The 16,947-nt window shown below is 47.4% G+C and overlaps 1 protein-coding gene across 3 annotated transcripts in view; it reads right to left on the bottom strand.

Annotated features, from left to right (window-relative positions):
- Window positions 1–16,947, bottom strand: part of MCF2L2 (MCF.2 cell line derived transforming sequence-like 2) — a 223,046-nt gene that overhangs the window by 140,126 nt on the left and 65,973 nt on the right. For all 3 annotated transcript variants that reach the window (XR_006680536.1, XM_045295036.1, XM_045295037.1), the window contains 3 exons: window positions 7,566–7,690; window positions 6,321–6,435; window positions 5,490–5,609 (listed from right to left, as the gene is read on the bottom strand). Coding sequence is in view for 2 of the 3 variants with exons in the window: in XM_045295036.1 (XP_045150971.1) it covers window positions 5,490–5,609; window positions 6,321–6,435; window positions 7,566–7,690 (360 nt within the window). In the remaining variant the exon portion in view is untranslated. The remainder of the gene's footprint in view (window positions 1–5,489; window positions 5,610–6,320; window positions 6,436–7,565; window positions 7,691–16,947) is intronic.

Below are 16,947 nucleotides of genomic sequence, written 5' to 3'. Positions count from 1 at the left end.
TGATCCCAACACCTAGGTTCCTGTCACCCTTCCTTCCCAGCAGACCTTCCAGCATGTGCTAAGAATGAACGCAACACAGTCGTGACTACTAAGCCTTCCCGGGACCTACGAGAACTTTCCTGCAAAACCTCCTAGTGGCGGCTTATTTTTCCACCAGGACAGCTTCGGCTCCAGCTGAACCCTTGAAATACTGGTGGCCTCGTCAATGACGCCTCTCCAAAGTCAAGCCAGAAGCACGAGAAAGGAGTGGCTGAGATCCGGTGCTCTGGCACAGGCCTGTCCGGCATCTTAAAACTCCAGAAGCCCGCAGAGCTGGGCTGCAACCTGTCATTCAGAAATCCTCATTGTCAAACCAGCCTCCTTTACTCGCTAGGACTCTGCTGCCAGGGCGTCAGGCACAGGGGACAGTGTCTAGAGTGGAAGCCAGGGGTGAGAATGAGGGTGATGGCAGTGCTCTGCAGCAGGGAGCCCAGGGCCAACCCACAGAGGAGGGCCCAGGAACGCTACGGAAGCATGAGGAGGTAGTCCAGGGGAAACGCGATAGCAGAATCAATGCCTGTGACACGCGAGAGTTCACTGTGTACAGTTGAGAATCTCTGTTTAATTAAAAAGGGAAAGAAGTCACGTGCCAAGCTAGCTTCTAGTCCCTAAGACACCACAGGGTAACGGCCACCCGCTTTCAGGGGAGAGGGCAAGGCTCAAATCAAGCTGGTTGCTCCTGCCGGGTTCGTGTATATTTCCTGCTGCCTAATCACCTAAGTCTCAACACGCCTCTCAATCAAACCCCTACAGCAGCAGTTCTCAACCTGTGGGTCATGACCCCTTTGGGGGTCCAGTGACCCTTTCACAGGGGTCGCCTAACACCATCAGAAAACACATATCTCTGATGGTCTTAGGAACCTAGACACCGCTCCTCTATCCGTCTCGGCGGTCTGCCCACATGCAGATACGCTCACATGAGTACCTGACATGGACTGTTACCCATGCTGCACCATGCTTCCAGACAAACTTTCATGTATCTGTCATTAGAAATAAACATTTTAGAGGGGGGTGAGGGGAGACGTCGGACAGGGCAAGATATGACAAAATAACAATTTATAAACTATCAAGGGCCCATGAAGGAGGGGGGAGCGGGGAGGGAGGGGGAAAATGAGGACCTAATGTCGGGGGTTTAAGTGGAGGGAAATTGTTTTGAGAATGAAGTATAAATGCGCTTTACACAATTGATGTGTGTATGGATTGTGATGGGAGTTGTATGAGCCCCTAATAAAATGTTTAAAAAAAAAAAAAGAAAGAAACATTTCACTATAATTCCATATTGTTTTTGTGATGAATCACTATGCCTTCATGATGTTCAATTTGTAACAGTGAAAATACATCCTGCCTATCAGATATTTACATGACAATTCATCACAGTAGAAAAATGACAGTGATGAAGTAGCAACAAAAATCATGTTATGCTTGGCGATCACCACAACAGGAGGAACTGTATGAAAAGACCAAGGCATTAGGAAGGTGGAGAACACTGCCCTGCAAGAAATGCTGCCTCTCCAGAGATAAGAGGGTGGGTGAAACCACTGCTTCTCAGAATTCAAAAGTCTTGCCAAACCCTGAAACTTGAACAAGACAGCTGACAGGTGGCATTAGCATGTGTCCCGAGTCTGGTGAGTGTGTTAGCCCAGAGATTATCATAAGCGTGATTGATTACTGCACCAGGAAGTTGGCTTACGACCCAGAAATCAGGATGTGGCTCTCCCAGGAGGGCAGGTGACCCCCGAGTGCTGAGGAAAGGGTGAGGGAACCCCCGTGCAGGTATCTGAGGGATTCTGGACACATGTAGTCCCACCTCTTTCCTTGAACACTCGCCAAGTCCATACCAGCAAAAGACGACAGGGAATCTGAGAGAAGACCTATTGGAAAAGGTCCCCCTGATGGTAGGACAGCTCTTCTTGGCTTAACCGACAGCAAAGGAATAGGTCACTCGTATCCTTTAGACAGCAGTCAAAAAGCAGGGTAAGCAACAGTAAATAAAAGTCAGTAATAAAAACAATGGGTCCAGTCAGTCTGTGTGAGTTCCAAGGGTCATGTGCAGCGGGTTAGAACGGCAGGCTCAAGAACTCGGCCTACGCAAGCTAGGTCTAAAGTTCACAGCAGGTCCTCAAACCGGTCCATTCGGGTTTGAGCCCCAGCTGAGAAATTGCATTTCCACCGCCGGCGACACTGAATCAGAATGTGCATTGCATGGATCTCTGTGAGAACCACCTAGGAGTCTTGATAAGACAGGGGATTCTGATTCAGTATATCTGGGGCGGAAATGCAATTTCTCAGCTGGGGCTCAAACTGGAATGCACCCGTCAGAAGCTTGGTTCACAGACCTTTCTAGTCCAATGCCCATGACCATAGGCTTCACCCTATCTCGGACCAGAACTCTAAAGTATGTAGCAAGGATCCCGAGTCCAAGGGGTGGGGGGAGCAGTGTGGGCAGAGAAAGAATGTGGACGCAGTCATGTAGATCCGTCACCACTGTTCAAAACACACCCAGAGCACCCTCAATGGACTTCCCTTACAACAAAGAAGAAAATCGAAGTAATCCACCAGAGAGACTCAAGGCTCCACTCACTTCTCCCTCGTCCTCTCTTCCCGGCTCACACGTTCCAGCCACATTCCTTGAGCCACCAACCTCATTTCCCACCTCATGACCTTTGCACTTGTGGCTCCCTCTGCTCTTCCCCGAATCTGCACATGGCTCCTCAGACCACAGATCTAACATCATTCTTTGCCTCAGGGAGGCCTTCCCTGACCACCCCTCGCTGAAACAGGGCCATCTCCTGTGTCACTGTCTACCATATTCCTTTTATTTTCTTCCTCCCTGTCACTGTCCTTATGTGTTTGATTGATTACGCTTTGACCCTCTCTCTTTCTTTTGCATGTCCTGGGAGGGCAGGGTCTGACCAGCCTGGCTCACCACCATCATCACAGAACCCAGAGAAGGAATACTTACGGACGAAGGAACACCTTCCGGGTAAGGCAGCAGCCACGGTCATGCATGCCCTGTCCCCGCTAGGATCATGTTTTTCAAGCCATAAAGTGAGGCATGAGGTACTCTCCCCCTAACACATGAGTTTATGTAGCTGAAAATATATCACATGACATAGTAGCTATGGCTCAGGAGGCAAGTCCAATTGAAAGCATGAGAATGACATACTGTTGCGATTGTCCTGGAGGATTTGGGACCTACAGTCACCGCAGATATGAGATTCAGTGTTTCTCTGGCTTGAGCAATGTTTCTGATGACTCGTGGGCCTTTAGCACTGAAGTGTTTCCCTGTCGGTGGCCCCTGTCATTGTTAACAGAAAGGGCACCTCACTTGGGAAGGCTGGGACACCTGCGTGAGTGTCGACAGAGGTGAGCTCCTGTGTTCACAAGGGTAAGTAGCGCTTCAAGCTCCAAACCCAGGACGGGCAGCTCTGGGGGTTGGTGGGGCCTCAGGGACCGTTGGGAGGGTGTGTTGCTCCCTGCAAGGCCGAGCACCTGGCTGCTATTGCTGTTAGCTGGTGTGGAGGCCACCCCGACTCGTGACAACCGCGGGTGTCACCGGGTAGCACCGCTCCATCGGGTTTTCTCGGCTGTAATCTTTACGGAAGCAGTTCACTGGCTCTGTCTTCAGTAGGGTGGCTGGCTGGGTTCGAACTGCTAACTTTTGGGCTCGTGGTTGACTGCAAACCACCTGTGCCATTTAGACTCCTTCATCAAAGTCCAGGGGGCTTTAATTAAAATGCGGATTCTTATTTGGAGACAAACCTTTTAAGACCCCAGATGCGATTTTTTCTAATAGCTGGGCACCATCTGATTTCTTCGCCACACTTTGCTACAGCACTTTGCTACAGCACCTGTATCTTCAGGGATGGCCTCACGAGGGTGCGGACCAAGCAGGGCCACGTCACCAGAATGGATTGCTCTTACATCATGGTTACAGTCAGGTGAGAGCTCAAACTCTACTCACAGCTTGTAAGTAATATAATATAATCCAAACAGAGAAGGGAACAATATCGGAGCCGAAATTCTAAACACCCAGTTTGTGTAACATTACAGATGACAGTGGAAGCCCCAAATCCACGTGCGGGGTTTCTACCTGGATTGAGTCGTAGTGAATCCCCACTAACCCTGGTCTAGGACTGGGGGTAGCCTTCAGGTCAGACATAAAGCATCATGCAGTGGATTTCAACGGCTCGAGTTTGGCTGGAACATAATGCTTTGTTATTAGCTCTCCTGTTCGACCATCTTGACTTTATTCTGGTCATTAAATATTTCCTGCTTTCTTTCTGACGGAGGTTCTTCTCTGTTTTATTTGGCCATTGCTGCTGGATCCCTTGTTTTTTGTCTGTACCGGGCAGTCAGCCTGGGCGGGTCTATGAAGACAGCAAGTGGATTAATAACTACCTAGGGGTATGGAAAGGAAGGCGAGCGGGAGATGGGGAGTCAACAGCAAGAGGTCTAAGAATGAAAAGAATGTCCCCAAGTTGATTGTGGTGATGAATGTACCACCCTCCTGAATATGACTGAACGATGGCATTGCACAGCATGATAATGATAGCTCAATAAAACTATATATAGATATATAGACATATAGGTTTTTTTTCTAAATGCCATTTCTGAAGTGGGGTTCTGAATTCTGCATTTCTAAGAAGTGAGTGATATCGCCACTGCTGGCCAGAGGGTCGGTGGAGAAGTAAATCTCCAGCACTGGGGACAGACGTCGAGATGGGCCCTTTGTGAAGTGCTGACCACAGCGGACTTGGCCATCAAAAGACAAATGTATAGAGAATCGCATGAGAGAGGCACCGAGAAATGTCTTTGCCACAAGATCATTCAACTGTCTTAATCTGTAAGGATCCCAAATAGAATCACTCCTACGTCCTGACTTGTGTGTAGAGCCTGGGGACGGCTTCCGGCGGGTCTGAGAATCATGAAACCCACATTCCTTCAGACGTTGGACATTGACAGATCTGGGGCAGGGGAGAAAGTGAAGCTTGGCCTGTTCTGTGCAGCAGCAGCACGCTGGTTGATGACCTGGTCAGATGCACCTGGTCGATGCACCTGGTCAGATGCACCTGGTCAGATAGAGACCGCTTTCTCACAGTCATGCTCCATTAATAAAACCAGTTTGCTCTTTTGTTTTTCCCTCCTTACCACCACCTCAGCCCCGCATATGGGCCTCAGGGAAGAGTTCTGAGGTGATTCTCTGAGACTCAGACACGTAGCTGACCTTCTTGGCTGCTCTTACTGCCACAACCATGGGCTCCAGCTGCCTTCCCAGAGCCCTGCACTGGCAGTGTTGCTCATTACGGTTCTTTGTGTGTGGTCTGGGGTGGCAGTGGGCAGTGGCTGGGAGGGAAGGATGGGCTCCTGCCAACAGTAACAAGTGGGCATGGCTTGCCAAGGTCCACTATTTCCTGAGCAGTGCTTGACAATGTCAAAAAAGGACACACCTGGCCTTTTCTCTCCAGCTTCTTCTGTTCCTGAAGCAGGTGTTGCACACGCATCACACTGTCGCCGAGGTCTGTCAACTCTGCTTGCTCCTCCAACAGGTTGTCCAAGGCAACTCTGACCTGCAAACACAGACGAGCAATGCATTGAGCAGGCAGGCACCCATCTGCAGGCGGGTGGAGGTGGGCTAGGCTTCAAAACAACTGGAAGATCTGGAAAGGGTTCAGGAGCTGTGCGCATGTGTGTATACACATATGTATGAACATATGTATGTATATATAAGAGCTCTGTTAAGATACATAAATATACACTAAAAGTAGCTCATTAACTTCAAATTGAAGCTGGGAGATGCAGAGACACATGTAGATAGAATATTAGTGCTACAGCCAATGGATTATCAACAAAAAAGGAAAAATGGCTTTGCATGTCAATAGGAAAATGGGATTTTAGAACATTGCTACCTCTTGAAAATGTGAGCCAGGGCTGTGAAGAAGCCAGGGTCTGAAGCAGGAGGTGGGTTAGAGGGAAGGCACCCTGGTGGCACAGCCAGCATCGGGCTGCTGACAGTGAGATCTGTGGTTCAAGCCTACCAGCCCCTCCACTGGAGAAAGATGAGGCTGTCCACTTCCATGAAGACTTACAATCTCAACTTGCATGGAGTAGCTCTCCTCTGTCACACAGGGTGGCTAAGAGTGGTCATTGGACCAACGGCAGTGGTTGGGGGGTGGGGTTTAGGGGAAGAGAGACGGTTCATACTACAGAGTTCAAGGGAAAAAGAAGAACTAGGAGTCACTGCATCAGAAGAGGGCATCTGTTGGACCAGAAAACGGTACCTCACAAAAACGGTGCTCAAAGCGCTGCAGCTGCAGGCACTGGTTAAGCTTCAGGTGATGTTCAGCCCAAAAGCGATTAAAGGCTTTTTCAGTTTCATCCAACTGAACTAATAACCTGTCAAGAAAGTGTGAGAAAGTGAAGAAGCCCGTGTGGGCCTGTGTAGACAGCAGCTGCTTCCAGTCAGCATCATTAACATGGGGCATATTTCCTCCTTAAGACAGTCTTATCCCCTGTGACGTTCTTAGGGTTCAGGAAGATTCCACACTTTCCATTTTCTAATCCGGACATCTCTGGTGCTTGGCAGAGACTGCTGCTCTGCCCCAGGCAACTTATTTATTATTATTATTTTAATCCTTAGAATGGGGGCTCTTTTAACAATCCATCCATCCAGTGTGTCAAGCACATCTGAATATCTGTTGCCATCATCCTTTTCAAAACCGTTCTTGCTACTTGCGCCCTTGGTATCAGCTCCTCATTTGCTTCCCTCCCCCCACCCTCCCAACCCAGGGGACTTACTGTTGTGTCAATTTCCCCTACCTAAGACTACCAGGAGGAGCCCAGGCGGCCTAGTGGTTACTCCTTGGGTTGTTCCAAACCACCAGTTGCTCTGCAGGGAAAAGACAAGGCTTTCTATTCCCATAAGCAGCTACACTCTCGGAAACCCACATGGGCAGCTCTACCCTGCCCTATAAGGCTGCTAGGTATCAGAACTGACTTGATCGCTGTGAGTCTGGAAGACTACAGGAGCCCTAGTAGCAGAGTGGTTACGTGTTGACCTCCAGGTCCACAGTTCAAAACCACTAGTCTCTCGACAAGAGAAAGACCAGCCTTTCTGCTCCCATGGAGTTAGTCTCAGAAACCAACATGGGCAGTTCCCCCCTGCCCTATAGGGTCGCTACGAGCCAGAATTGACTCGAGGGCAGTGAGTTTATGCTTTTTGTTGGTTTTTAAGACTACAGATGTGTAAAGTCCAACTCACAGAAAACTGCACATCTGTACAGGAAACACACTACCATTTGCCTGAAAATCTTGGGACCAGAGCATTTCATCAGCGGGAGGAAGAGATTTGTCATAAAAAGGGCTCTAAATAGATGCTAGACAGATGCTTTGCTGTCTCAAATACCCACTCTTGGTCCCACAAAACTCAACAGGAATTCTTCCACTCACTTCCTGATTGTTTCAGGTAAGCTCACTCCACAGGTTATCTCCTAGAAAAGCAGGCACCACCTGTCTTGCTCACTCACCTTCCCATCGTAGCGACGTTCTCAACGTCATTGGCATTGCGGTGGCTGGTGGGAGTGCTGGTGGCTGGCTCTTGGATGCATGACAGCAGTGTGGACCCTTGCTTCCGAAGTGACTTCAGCTCATCCTAGAGAAACACAGAATCATCTCTCTTAGGAGAACAAAATTACAGGTAGAGTTTGAGACAAGGAGAATGACAGCTAAGTATACTTTTCACTAGAATTAAAAAATATATATGAATTCGCTGTAGCTTTAAAAAATGAATCAATGTACTGGCAGAAATTTATGTCTTCATAGGGAATATATACATGACACAAAATTTAAATGCTACAAAATGCCATCTACTGTCAGAAGCAAATCTTTTTAACTCCAGCCCTCAACCCACCCACTTTACCTGCCCCCAAGCAATGCCGGCTAAAGTTTTGTGTCTCCCAAGTTATGGTTGTAAAAAGCAATGCCAACTGAAAAGAAAATCTGGTTTTAATCTGAGAGCATAACTAGAAACAAGAAAATGACAGATGTTGACTTTTATTGCCAGAAACCGCCATGTGGTTCTAATTGCTAGTTGGCTATAAAAAGAAAGACATCCTCTTATCTCATCAGTAAAGACCTGGCCTTTCCTTCCCCCCTGTCCCCTGCCCCCTCTCCCCCCAGCCGTGGCCCTGTTTTGTTGTTGATGTTTAGCAGAGACTGGCAGCGGTTACAGCTTGACAGGGAAAGATTCCTGCTTCTAAGGCAAGTCTATTGTGCTTTTCTCATGTGGGGACTTCTGCAGGTTCTGCAGCTGGGAAAGATAGGGGGCTGGGGGCTTCCGGATGCAATAGCTCTCGTCCTCTCCTCGCACATCCCAGCTCATCTCTCACTGCTCTGACCCTCAGCATCAGACCACTGATGGCAATGGGTAGAGGCTGGCCTAGAACGATGCTCTCTGAGCCAGAGAGCCACTGAGCCACAGGATGCTGGCTTGACAGGACCCCGAGAGCTGGAAAAGGGCCATAGTTCTAAGCCTCACACAAAACGACTGTCTCTGAGCCTGTGAACACAGGCTCACTCTCTCGGCCATCTCTTCAACCTGGAGCCCACTCCCCGTGGGAGGACTTTGATTCGTCTCCCATGCTCACACAGAAGTCCTGGACCACCTCAGCCTCAGGGCTTGGCTCCTTGTCTCCCTTCCCGCCCTACTCCTTACCCCATCGCAAGCTGCCATCAGACAGATCCAGTCTCAACTCTAGCCCTGGATCTTGTTGATGACAAATTGGATCCTCTGACCTAGACCTTGACAACTCTCTCGACATCTCCACCGATTCTGTTCACTCCACATTATGCCTCCAAGTTGGCCACTTGACTGGCACAGCTGCCTGGGAATTAGTAACTCCCTACTTGTTCATGCTCAGGTGTTAGCCCTCATTTCTATACATCTCATCAATGTCACCAAGCATCGGATGGACACATGAGTCAGTGGATTATAGGTTGGAGGGATTGATCAAAGTCTCTACAAGTCGGGTTGCAAACGACCATAGGCAAATAAACTACAATGGCGAAAACTACTCAAGGGTAAGTGTTTTTGCTCTCCTTTCTCTCCTTCTACCCAGGGGAGAGGCTCCTGGCTTTCCCCACTCAGTGGTGGAACCGCCTCTGAGCTGACAGGATCCTGGTGTTATTATCCCTTAAGAAGACATATGCGCACTTTGGGGACATACATTTTTGTGATGCAGTGTTATCAGGAAAGGTGGAGGTGATAAAGGAGAAGAGGCACATTTTAAAAAGTCATTTTATTGGGGACTCATACAACTCATCACAATCCATACATACATCCATTATATGTCAAGCACATTTGTATCTGTGGTGCCCTCATCGTTCTCAAAACATTGAAGTTCTTACAGCTCTGGAGATGACCAGTCCAAGTTTGGGTCTCTGTTCTGTTGACTCTTTCCTTGACCAGCGCTCTGAGTATTCCTTGGTTCCTTGGTGTTGCTTAGCTTTTTTCTTTTAATTAAAATATCATTTTATTGCAGGCTTTTACAACTCTTATTACAATCCAGGTATCAATTGTATCAGGCATATTTGTACATATGTTGCCATCGTTCTTTTCCAGACATTTACTTTCTATTGAGCCCTTGGTACCAGCTCCTCTTCACCGCCCCTCCACCCTCATGGCCCCTTGATAGATTTTATATTATTATTATTTTCATATCTCCCACTGACAGCTATCTCCCCCCATGGTTTCTGTTCTTCCCCCTGGAGGGGTGTGTGTGGTTGTGCTGACCATTATGATTGGTTACCCCTTCATCCCCTCTTCTGCCCCACTTTCCCCTATCCTTCTGGTATCACTACTCCCATTCCTGCTCCTAGATTCCATGTGTCCTGAGCTTTATCTCTTATCTATACCTGTGTAATGCTCTGGTCCAGTCCAGAGTGAGAAGCAGCACTAGGGTCATATCTCTTAGCTTTTTGACAGTCCTCACATGGCATCTGCCAGCCCCTGAGTGTCGCTGTGTCTATTCTTGTTATAACTTGGAAGTGATTAGATTTAGGATCCACCCTCCAATTTTCAAAGAGGATTACATGCACAGGTACCAAACCCCTTGCCACCGAGTTGATTCTGATTTATAATGATCCTATAGGGCAGGAGAGAGAACTGTCTCCTATGGTTTCATTTTTACGGAAGACAAATGCATGGGTTTGAACTGGCAAACTGTTGGTTAGTAGCCAGGGCTTACCCACTGCGCTGCCAGGGTTCCTGCATATGGATAAAGGCTTGCAATTCGACACATAGGTCTGGGGGATACAACTCAATTCATAACAATCCCCTTCCAACTTAAGAACAGCAAACACAAACCAGAAATCTTCTTCTGGTGATTGCCGTAGGACTAGACCACATGGGTCAGTTCAAGAAGATGTTAAAAATCTCTCAGAAACAGGGAGAGATTGAGGAATTATAGTTCCGGTAAGGAGTAACACAAGGGGCCTAGACTCAGAGTGGAATTTTCCCTCTTCTACAGGAGTGAACCATCAACATCTCTCATAGCAACAGAGAGCAGGTACTGACCAGTTAGCACAGATGTCATACATACTGCTGAAAACTGTCCCAAGGCCACCCGGGGTCCAGCTGGTGACCTTTAGCTATCAGAATCATGAGGAGATCATTGTGCCCTAGAAGCGGAACCAGGAACATAGAGTAGGGGACATTCAATGGGCATACATGTTGAACTACTTTAACAATCAGCCCAGCTCACCCAGTGTATATCTGCTGAATATCAGCTCTGGGTTTACACTGTAAGTAGTACAACAAATATTTATCGCGTGTTACACAGGGGTTGCCATAAGTCAGAATCCAGTCTACCCAGACATGGCCGGGCTGTGTCATGAGCACGTAGGGGTGGTGTGAGAAGCAAAGGCATAAATCAGAGCCGAGAGCCGATGAATTAATGTTTTATCCTCCCTGTTACCCGTTTATTACTCACCACACTTTTATAAATAACATTGAGCTGTGCTGTTCTGGTTCGATTTATAATGGTCATAAATTCCAGAATCTGACCTTTCAGATGTATAGCTTCATAATTTAGAAAGAAAAAAAGTCCCAAAAAGAGATAATCCCTTTTTTCTAAAGTGTGTGTGTGGTATAAAATGAGCTCAGAACACAGACTCTGTCAGGTGTTACATGGAAAATACGCACAGGAGTGCCAACGGCATCTTCCCGTGTGCAGACACATGCCAAGGCATGTCTCTGTGTGTGTATTTGGCAGACCCTGTGGGAATCACCTGTTCATTTTTATTGGTTGCCCTCATGATTATCTGTTCTCCTAGGAATATTGATGGAATTGTCATCTCTGAATGGCTTCATTGTATTTGTCTTGTAAAAATTACTGCACCACATAAGTGAAAGGTCACAAGTACTTTTCTCCCTCACGCCCCACCCACATGGTGAGAAGAAAAAGAAAAAGGCCGACTCAGATTTCTTTTCTTCTTCTTTTTCTGTCCCATTGGAATGGATGCACGGCACAGTGGCCGAAATGACTGAAGTATGCCAGCAAATGAGAGCAGAGGGCCAAGGCCCAGTGTGTCCAAGCTAAATGATGCCGGCTAAGCAGCGAGAACGAGGCCTTTTGAGACCCATGAGGGGACCGGCTGCTTTTGTAACCTGTCTAGACAAGCAGCACAGAATCACTGCACTACAAAACCTGCTTAAGAACTAGATGAAGTCCAGCTGCCGTTACCAACCGCTCGGACAGGGATGTTAGAAGGTCCTGGGTAGAGGGGAGAAAAATGTGGAGCAAAATTCAAAATCATAAAAGAGACCACCAGGCTTACGGCTGAGCTGAGACTCGGGAGAACCCCTGAGATGATGGCCTTCAGTGACCTTCAGGTCGGGAACTGAATTCACCCCTATTGGCTCGATTTTTAGCCAAACAAGAGGCACGTCTATAAGGGAGTATGTTAGACAGGGTTCTCTAGAGAAACAAAACCGGGGCACTTATGATTTTATATATGTTTATATATATATATATACATATATATATAAAAAACATAATAAATAAGGAACTAATTAACCTATAGAGCAGTACAAATGGGTCAGTGCAACTCACTTCTGTGAGACAGCTAATACACTGGCAGTCCTTAAAGTCTTGAGGGCTGCCAGGTGCAAGTCAAGGAAGCAGACAGATGAGTCCTCTGTAGAGCAATTCAGGCTATCCAGCCACAGGCAGCAAACAGCAAGTCAGGCCACCAACAGTCAGCCAGATGACAGGGTCCAACAGTCCCCAGCTCAAGCAATGCATACTCCAGTAGCGTGGCGAAGCAGGTCTTGAAGGAACCTCAAACTACAGCGACACAGTCCATGGGTCAGGTGTCCCACAGGTAGTGTAGCTTGCAAATTGGGGCAGAAAACAAGCTAAGGCAGCCACACACTGGTCTGATCATCAAAGAGCAAGAGACAAGACAGGTGAGGCTCCCCAAGCCATTTCTCTCTCCGCCCTTCAATTAATCCCACACGTGTTCATTGGCCAGGTTGGCAAAACAAACCTACCTATCACAATGAGCAATAACAGTAGTGAGGTGCACACACTTTAGAATAATCAACCATTCTGGACGAAGGGGCAGCACTGCCCCAGCAAAGGAGGGGTGGAGGCAGGAAACGGGCATGGGTGATGCTACCTCCAGGGGACTACAATGAATGAGATGCAGCAAAATGTAGATGAGCTATTAAAGGTAAAACTGATGGTCTGCTCTGTAGACCTTCACCCAATTCACAATTTCTTTGTTTTATTTTAAAAAAACCATTGTTTATTTCTGAAAGTCTACAAGGCCATCCAAAACAGGGTAAAGAAACTGTATGGGGTTTATGCTTTCTACTCCTGTGGAGAGTTCTAGTGTGGGAAACCCACAGAGGCAGTTCTCCCATGTCCGAAAGGGTCCCTACGAATCAAAATTGACTCAGTGGTCCTAAACCTTTGAGTTTGTTAGAGGCTTTGTAAGGTCTCCTGGTGGCTCCGTGCTGGGAAGCTTACCAACAGCTTGGTGGTCGAACCCACCGGCAGTGTTGTGGGTGAGAGCTGAGGCAGTCTGCTTCTGGCAAAGACGCACAGCCTTGAACCTATGTGGCAGCTCCCCTCCAACCCAGAGCGTCGTGATGAGTTTTAATCAACTCGATGGCAATGGCTGGTTTTGTTGGTTGGTTTGTTTAGCGGGCGAAGCATACGAGGGTTTGTGGTTGTTATGTTTTTTGGTTGCTTTGTCTTGAGGCTGGAGATATTTTCTCTTGCTAATGGCGATATAATTCACCTATCATACAAGTCACCCATTTGGAGTATACAACCTCATCACTGCATTCTCATTGCTACAGAAAAAGAAAACACGCCCTCTCTCTTAACAGGTGAGCCATTGGGGCATCCATTCCTCTCTCCTGCTATCAGACACCGCAAATCTAGATTCTTTCTCTAAGGATTTACCTATTCTGGACATTTAGTCTAAAGGGAATCCTATACATGTGCCTCAGTCTGGGGCTTTCCCCCTGAGCATACTGTTGTCAAGGTCTGTCTCCATGGTAACAAGGATCAGCACTTCATTTCTTTCTAAGGCCGAGTAACTCTCCACTGTATAGATGTAGTCATCCTCACAGCAATGCTATGGGACAGAGTAGAACTGCCCCCTGGGCTTCTGAGACTGCAAATCGTTGCGGGAGCAGAAAACCTCAGCTTTCCCCTGAGAAGCGGCCTGTGGTCCAGAGTCGCTGACCTTGTGCTTAGCAGCCCCTAGCATAACCACTACACCACTAGGTTTTGAAATCCACTTGATGGCAGTGAGTTTGAGTTTTTTATTTGGGGGGTGGGGTATGGATAGAGAAGCCTTGGTAGTGTAATGGATTCAGTGCTGGGCTAGTAACTTAAAGAATGGCAGTTCAAACTTAGCAGCCACTCTGTGAGGGAACGATGCAGGTGCTTGCCCCTCTAAGAATCCGTATTGAAAAGTTAAGGGGCAGGTCTACCTCTGGCCTATAGGGGTCTTAGGAGTTGGAATCTACTCTTGGACAGTGGGTTTGATTTTGGTTTGGCCACATTTTGTTTACTGAATTCATTAGTTCATGGGCATTCGAGTCATTTCCACTTGTTTGGTTCTTGTGCATACTCCACTATATGAACATTGGTGTACACATTTTTATACCCAACGCTGTGCTCAACTTTGGGGGCATGCACCTAGCAACTGCTGAGTCACATGGGTCGCGTTCCATTTCACTGTTCTGAGCAGCTGCCACTCAGTTCCTATCCCCCTGAACACTTGTCAGTGTTTGTCTTACTGCTTCTAGCTAGTCTGACCAAAGGGTGCACTGGCAGCACAGTGCTAACCAAAAGATGCGCCGTCCAAACTCATCAGCCACTCCTGGTAAGGAAGTTGTGGCAGTCTGCTTCCTTAACAATGACAGCAGCGGAGACCCCAGGAGGCAGATCTACTCTGTCCTGGAGGGTCGCTGTGAGTCAGAATCAGCTTAATGTCAGTGGGAGCCCTCGTGGCATTGTGATTATGTGTTGGGCTGCTAACCACAGGGTCAGCAGTTCAACACCACCAGCTGTTTGTTTGTTTGAAACCACTAGCTGTTTTGTGGAAAAAGATGACTTTCTCGTCCTGTAAAGACTCACAGCCTCAGAAGCCCACAGGGCCAGTTTTCCAACCTTGCACATCATTCCATAGGTCCCTCACAATAAGCGGGATTGTACAGTTGCTACCACCATCAGTTTCAAAACATCTTTTTTCTTCTTGAACTCCTTGACCTCAGCTCCCCTTTACTCCTCACTCCCCCCCCCCCATGCGTGCCCCCCAGGAACCCTTATTCTACTTCTGTCTCTATAGGATTGATGGTTTTCAGTTTCATGTACTGAAAAACAGAAAAATATACTACAAGAATTCAAGAGGGCTACTCCCAATGGCAAAATACATCAGAGATAAACCCCAATACGAAACACAAACAAACACAGGAAAATGTTGAAAACCAGATGAGACCCACCTTGTATCAGAGGGCAGAACCAACTGAGAAGGTTTGAACCATTCCAGTCAGGTTGGCTTTTTTAAAAAACTAAGACAAGTATATTACTGAGAAAGCTTGCCGGCAGCCACCCACTGGCTGCAGAGACAGGTGGAAACTGTCTGGAATGACCTTGTGCGTATATGAACTTGAAACCGAGCAGTGATACTTTCTGACGTTTCCTCATAGTCTGGGCATGGCACCTTCATCAGCTATAGGTCGCAAGTATGCGCTCCCATTCTGCGGCTTGTCTTTTCACCTTTTTGGTGGTGTCTCTTGAAGCACAACTATTTTAATTTTGATGCTATCCTGTTACCTATGTTTTCCTTTTTGGTTTGTGCTCTTGATGTTACAACTCAACATCGTAAAGGATTACACCATGTTTTCCTGAGAGTTTTATAGCGCTTCTGTTTCGGTTGGTCTCTGGCTGGAGTTTGAGTTTCCTTTGGTGCATGTCTTGAGGGAAGGGGTCTCACTTCATTCTTTGCCATGTGTGTACCCAGTTGTCCCTTTGCCCAAGGACTGGCAGCGGATTCTGTTTTCATGGTCATAAAATATCCTCATTGGGGTTTGGGACTTTGCTTCCTGCCAGCACTCAGGCTGGAGCACTTGCTCAGGAATGATCTTCCAGCAACGTCTGCTAAATCCATGCTGCCTTCCAGTAAACGTGTCGTCTCTCTGGGCAGTCAGGGTCCCCATAGTGGCAGGGTGCATCTTGCTGTACGTCTTATAAAGTGAGAGGCAGTGCAGGGCTCGTGCAAATTGCCTTTCCTCCAGAAATGAGCACCTCTCCTTGGACAAGGACACAATTGGCAGAGGAGTTTTGGGGGCCCATGTGAGCTCCCTGAATAAATTCTCTAATTCTGTACCCATCTGTTAAAAGGGTACACCGAGAGAGGATGGTGTGCACAGTTCTGTTGGCCCTCAGGCCCTTAGCTTTTCCCAGGGTAGGATAAAGCTGGTCGAGAGAAATCACAGAGAAGTAGGTTTCCAAATCGTAGCCTGACGTCCATGTGCCAGCAGTCTGGGCAGAAAGTCACACATGTTGAAATTGGAAGCGAGTGCTCTAGTGTTGCTGTTAATAGCTGACCTCCCGGCGGCCCATGACTCACAGCATCCCCATGCATTTGAACTGCAGACGGCTCTTGGCTGTCATCTTTAAGGACACAGACCAGTTCGTCTCTCCGACAGAAACTGCTACTGTCTTTCAACCTTGAACCTGCAGGTCAGCAGCTGCTTGCAATTCACTTGTGCCACTTTCTTTAACTAGGAAACATGGATTAAGACCCAGCTTGGGACTCAATCTCAGGAGAAGGGATCTAAGTGCCCAGAGAGGAGCCCTCCTTACAGTCAGTAGTTTGCTCAAATGTTTGCTAGGATTCTTCTGCTGCTAAAGTTCGAGACTGCAGTGGCCAAAAGAAAACGAGATTCTTTCAGGAAACAAGTTTGCAGGGAACTTACTCGATAGGAACTTAGCAAAGGAGGCCATCAAAGGCCTCGCCTCCAACGGCTCTCTTGTTTGGATCGGTTGTGGAGGAGACGCATATGAATCTAATAGAAAGGATCTCAAAGGTTCCCCAGGAGAAAAGAAATGAAGGCAACAAGTCAAATCTCCTAATTTTAAAGGAACTGTTTCAGAAAAAAGTCTTCCTCGTAAGCAAAAGTGATAAAGCATGCACTGCCATGTGTATCAATATTTAAATAGACTAAAACATCCAGTTTTCTGAAGGAATAACCTTATACTGGCTTTCCACTTGGAAAAGTGCTTTCCAAATGCAAAAAAAAACAAAAAAACTTCACTTAGTTCTATAACCTTTGGCTAACATACAGGTGATGGTTTCTGTGAGTTGCCGTTGAGTCCACCCCAG

The sequence above is a fragment of the Echinops telfairi genome, unplaced genomic scaffold (assembly GCF_000313985.2).
Source record: "Echinops telfairi isolate 266 unplaced genomic scaffold, ASM31398v2 ScPeMD7_4225;HRSCAF=4972, whole genome shotgun sequence".
NCBI classification, from domain to species: Eukaryota; Metazoa; Chordata; class Mammalia; order Afrosoricida; family Tenrecidae; genus Echinops; species Echinops telfairi.
The sequence above is the reverse complement of the archived record's forward strand: the minus strand, read 5'-3'. Positions and strand labels throughout refer to the sequence as shown.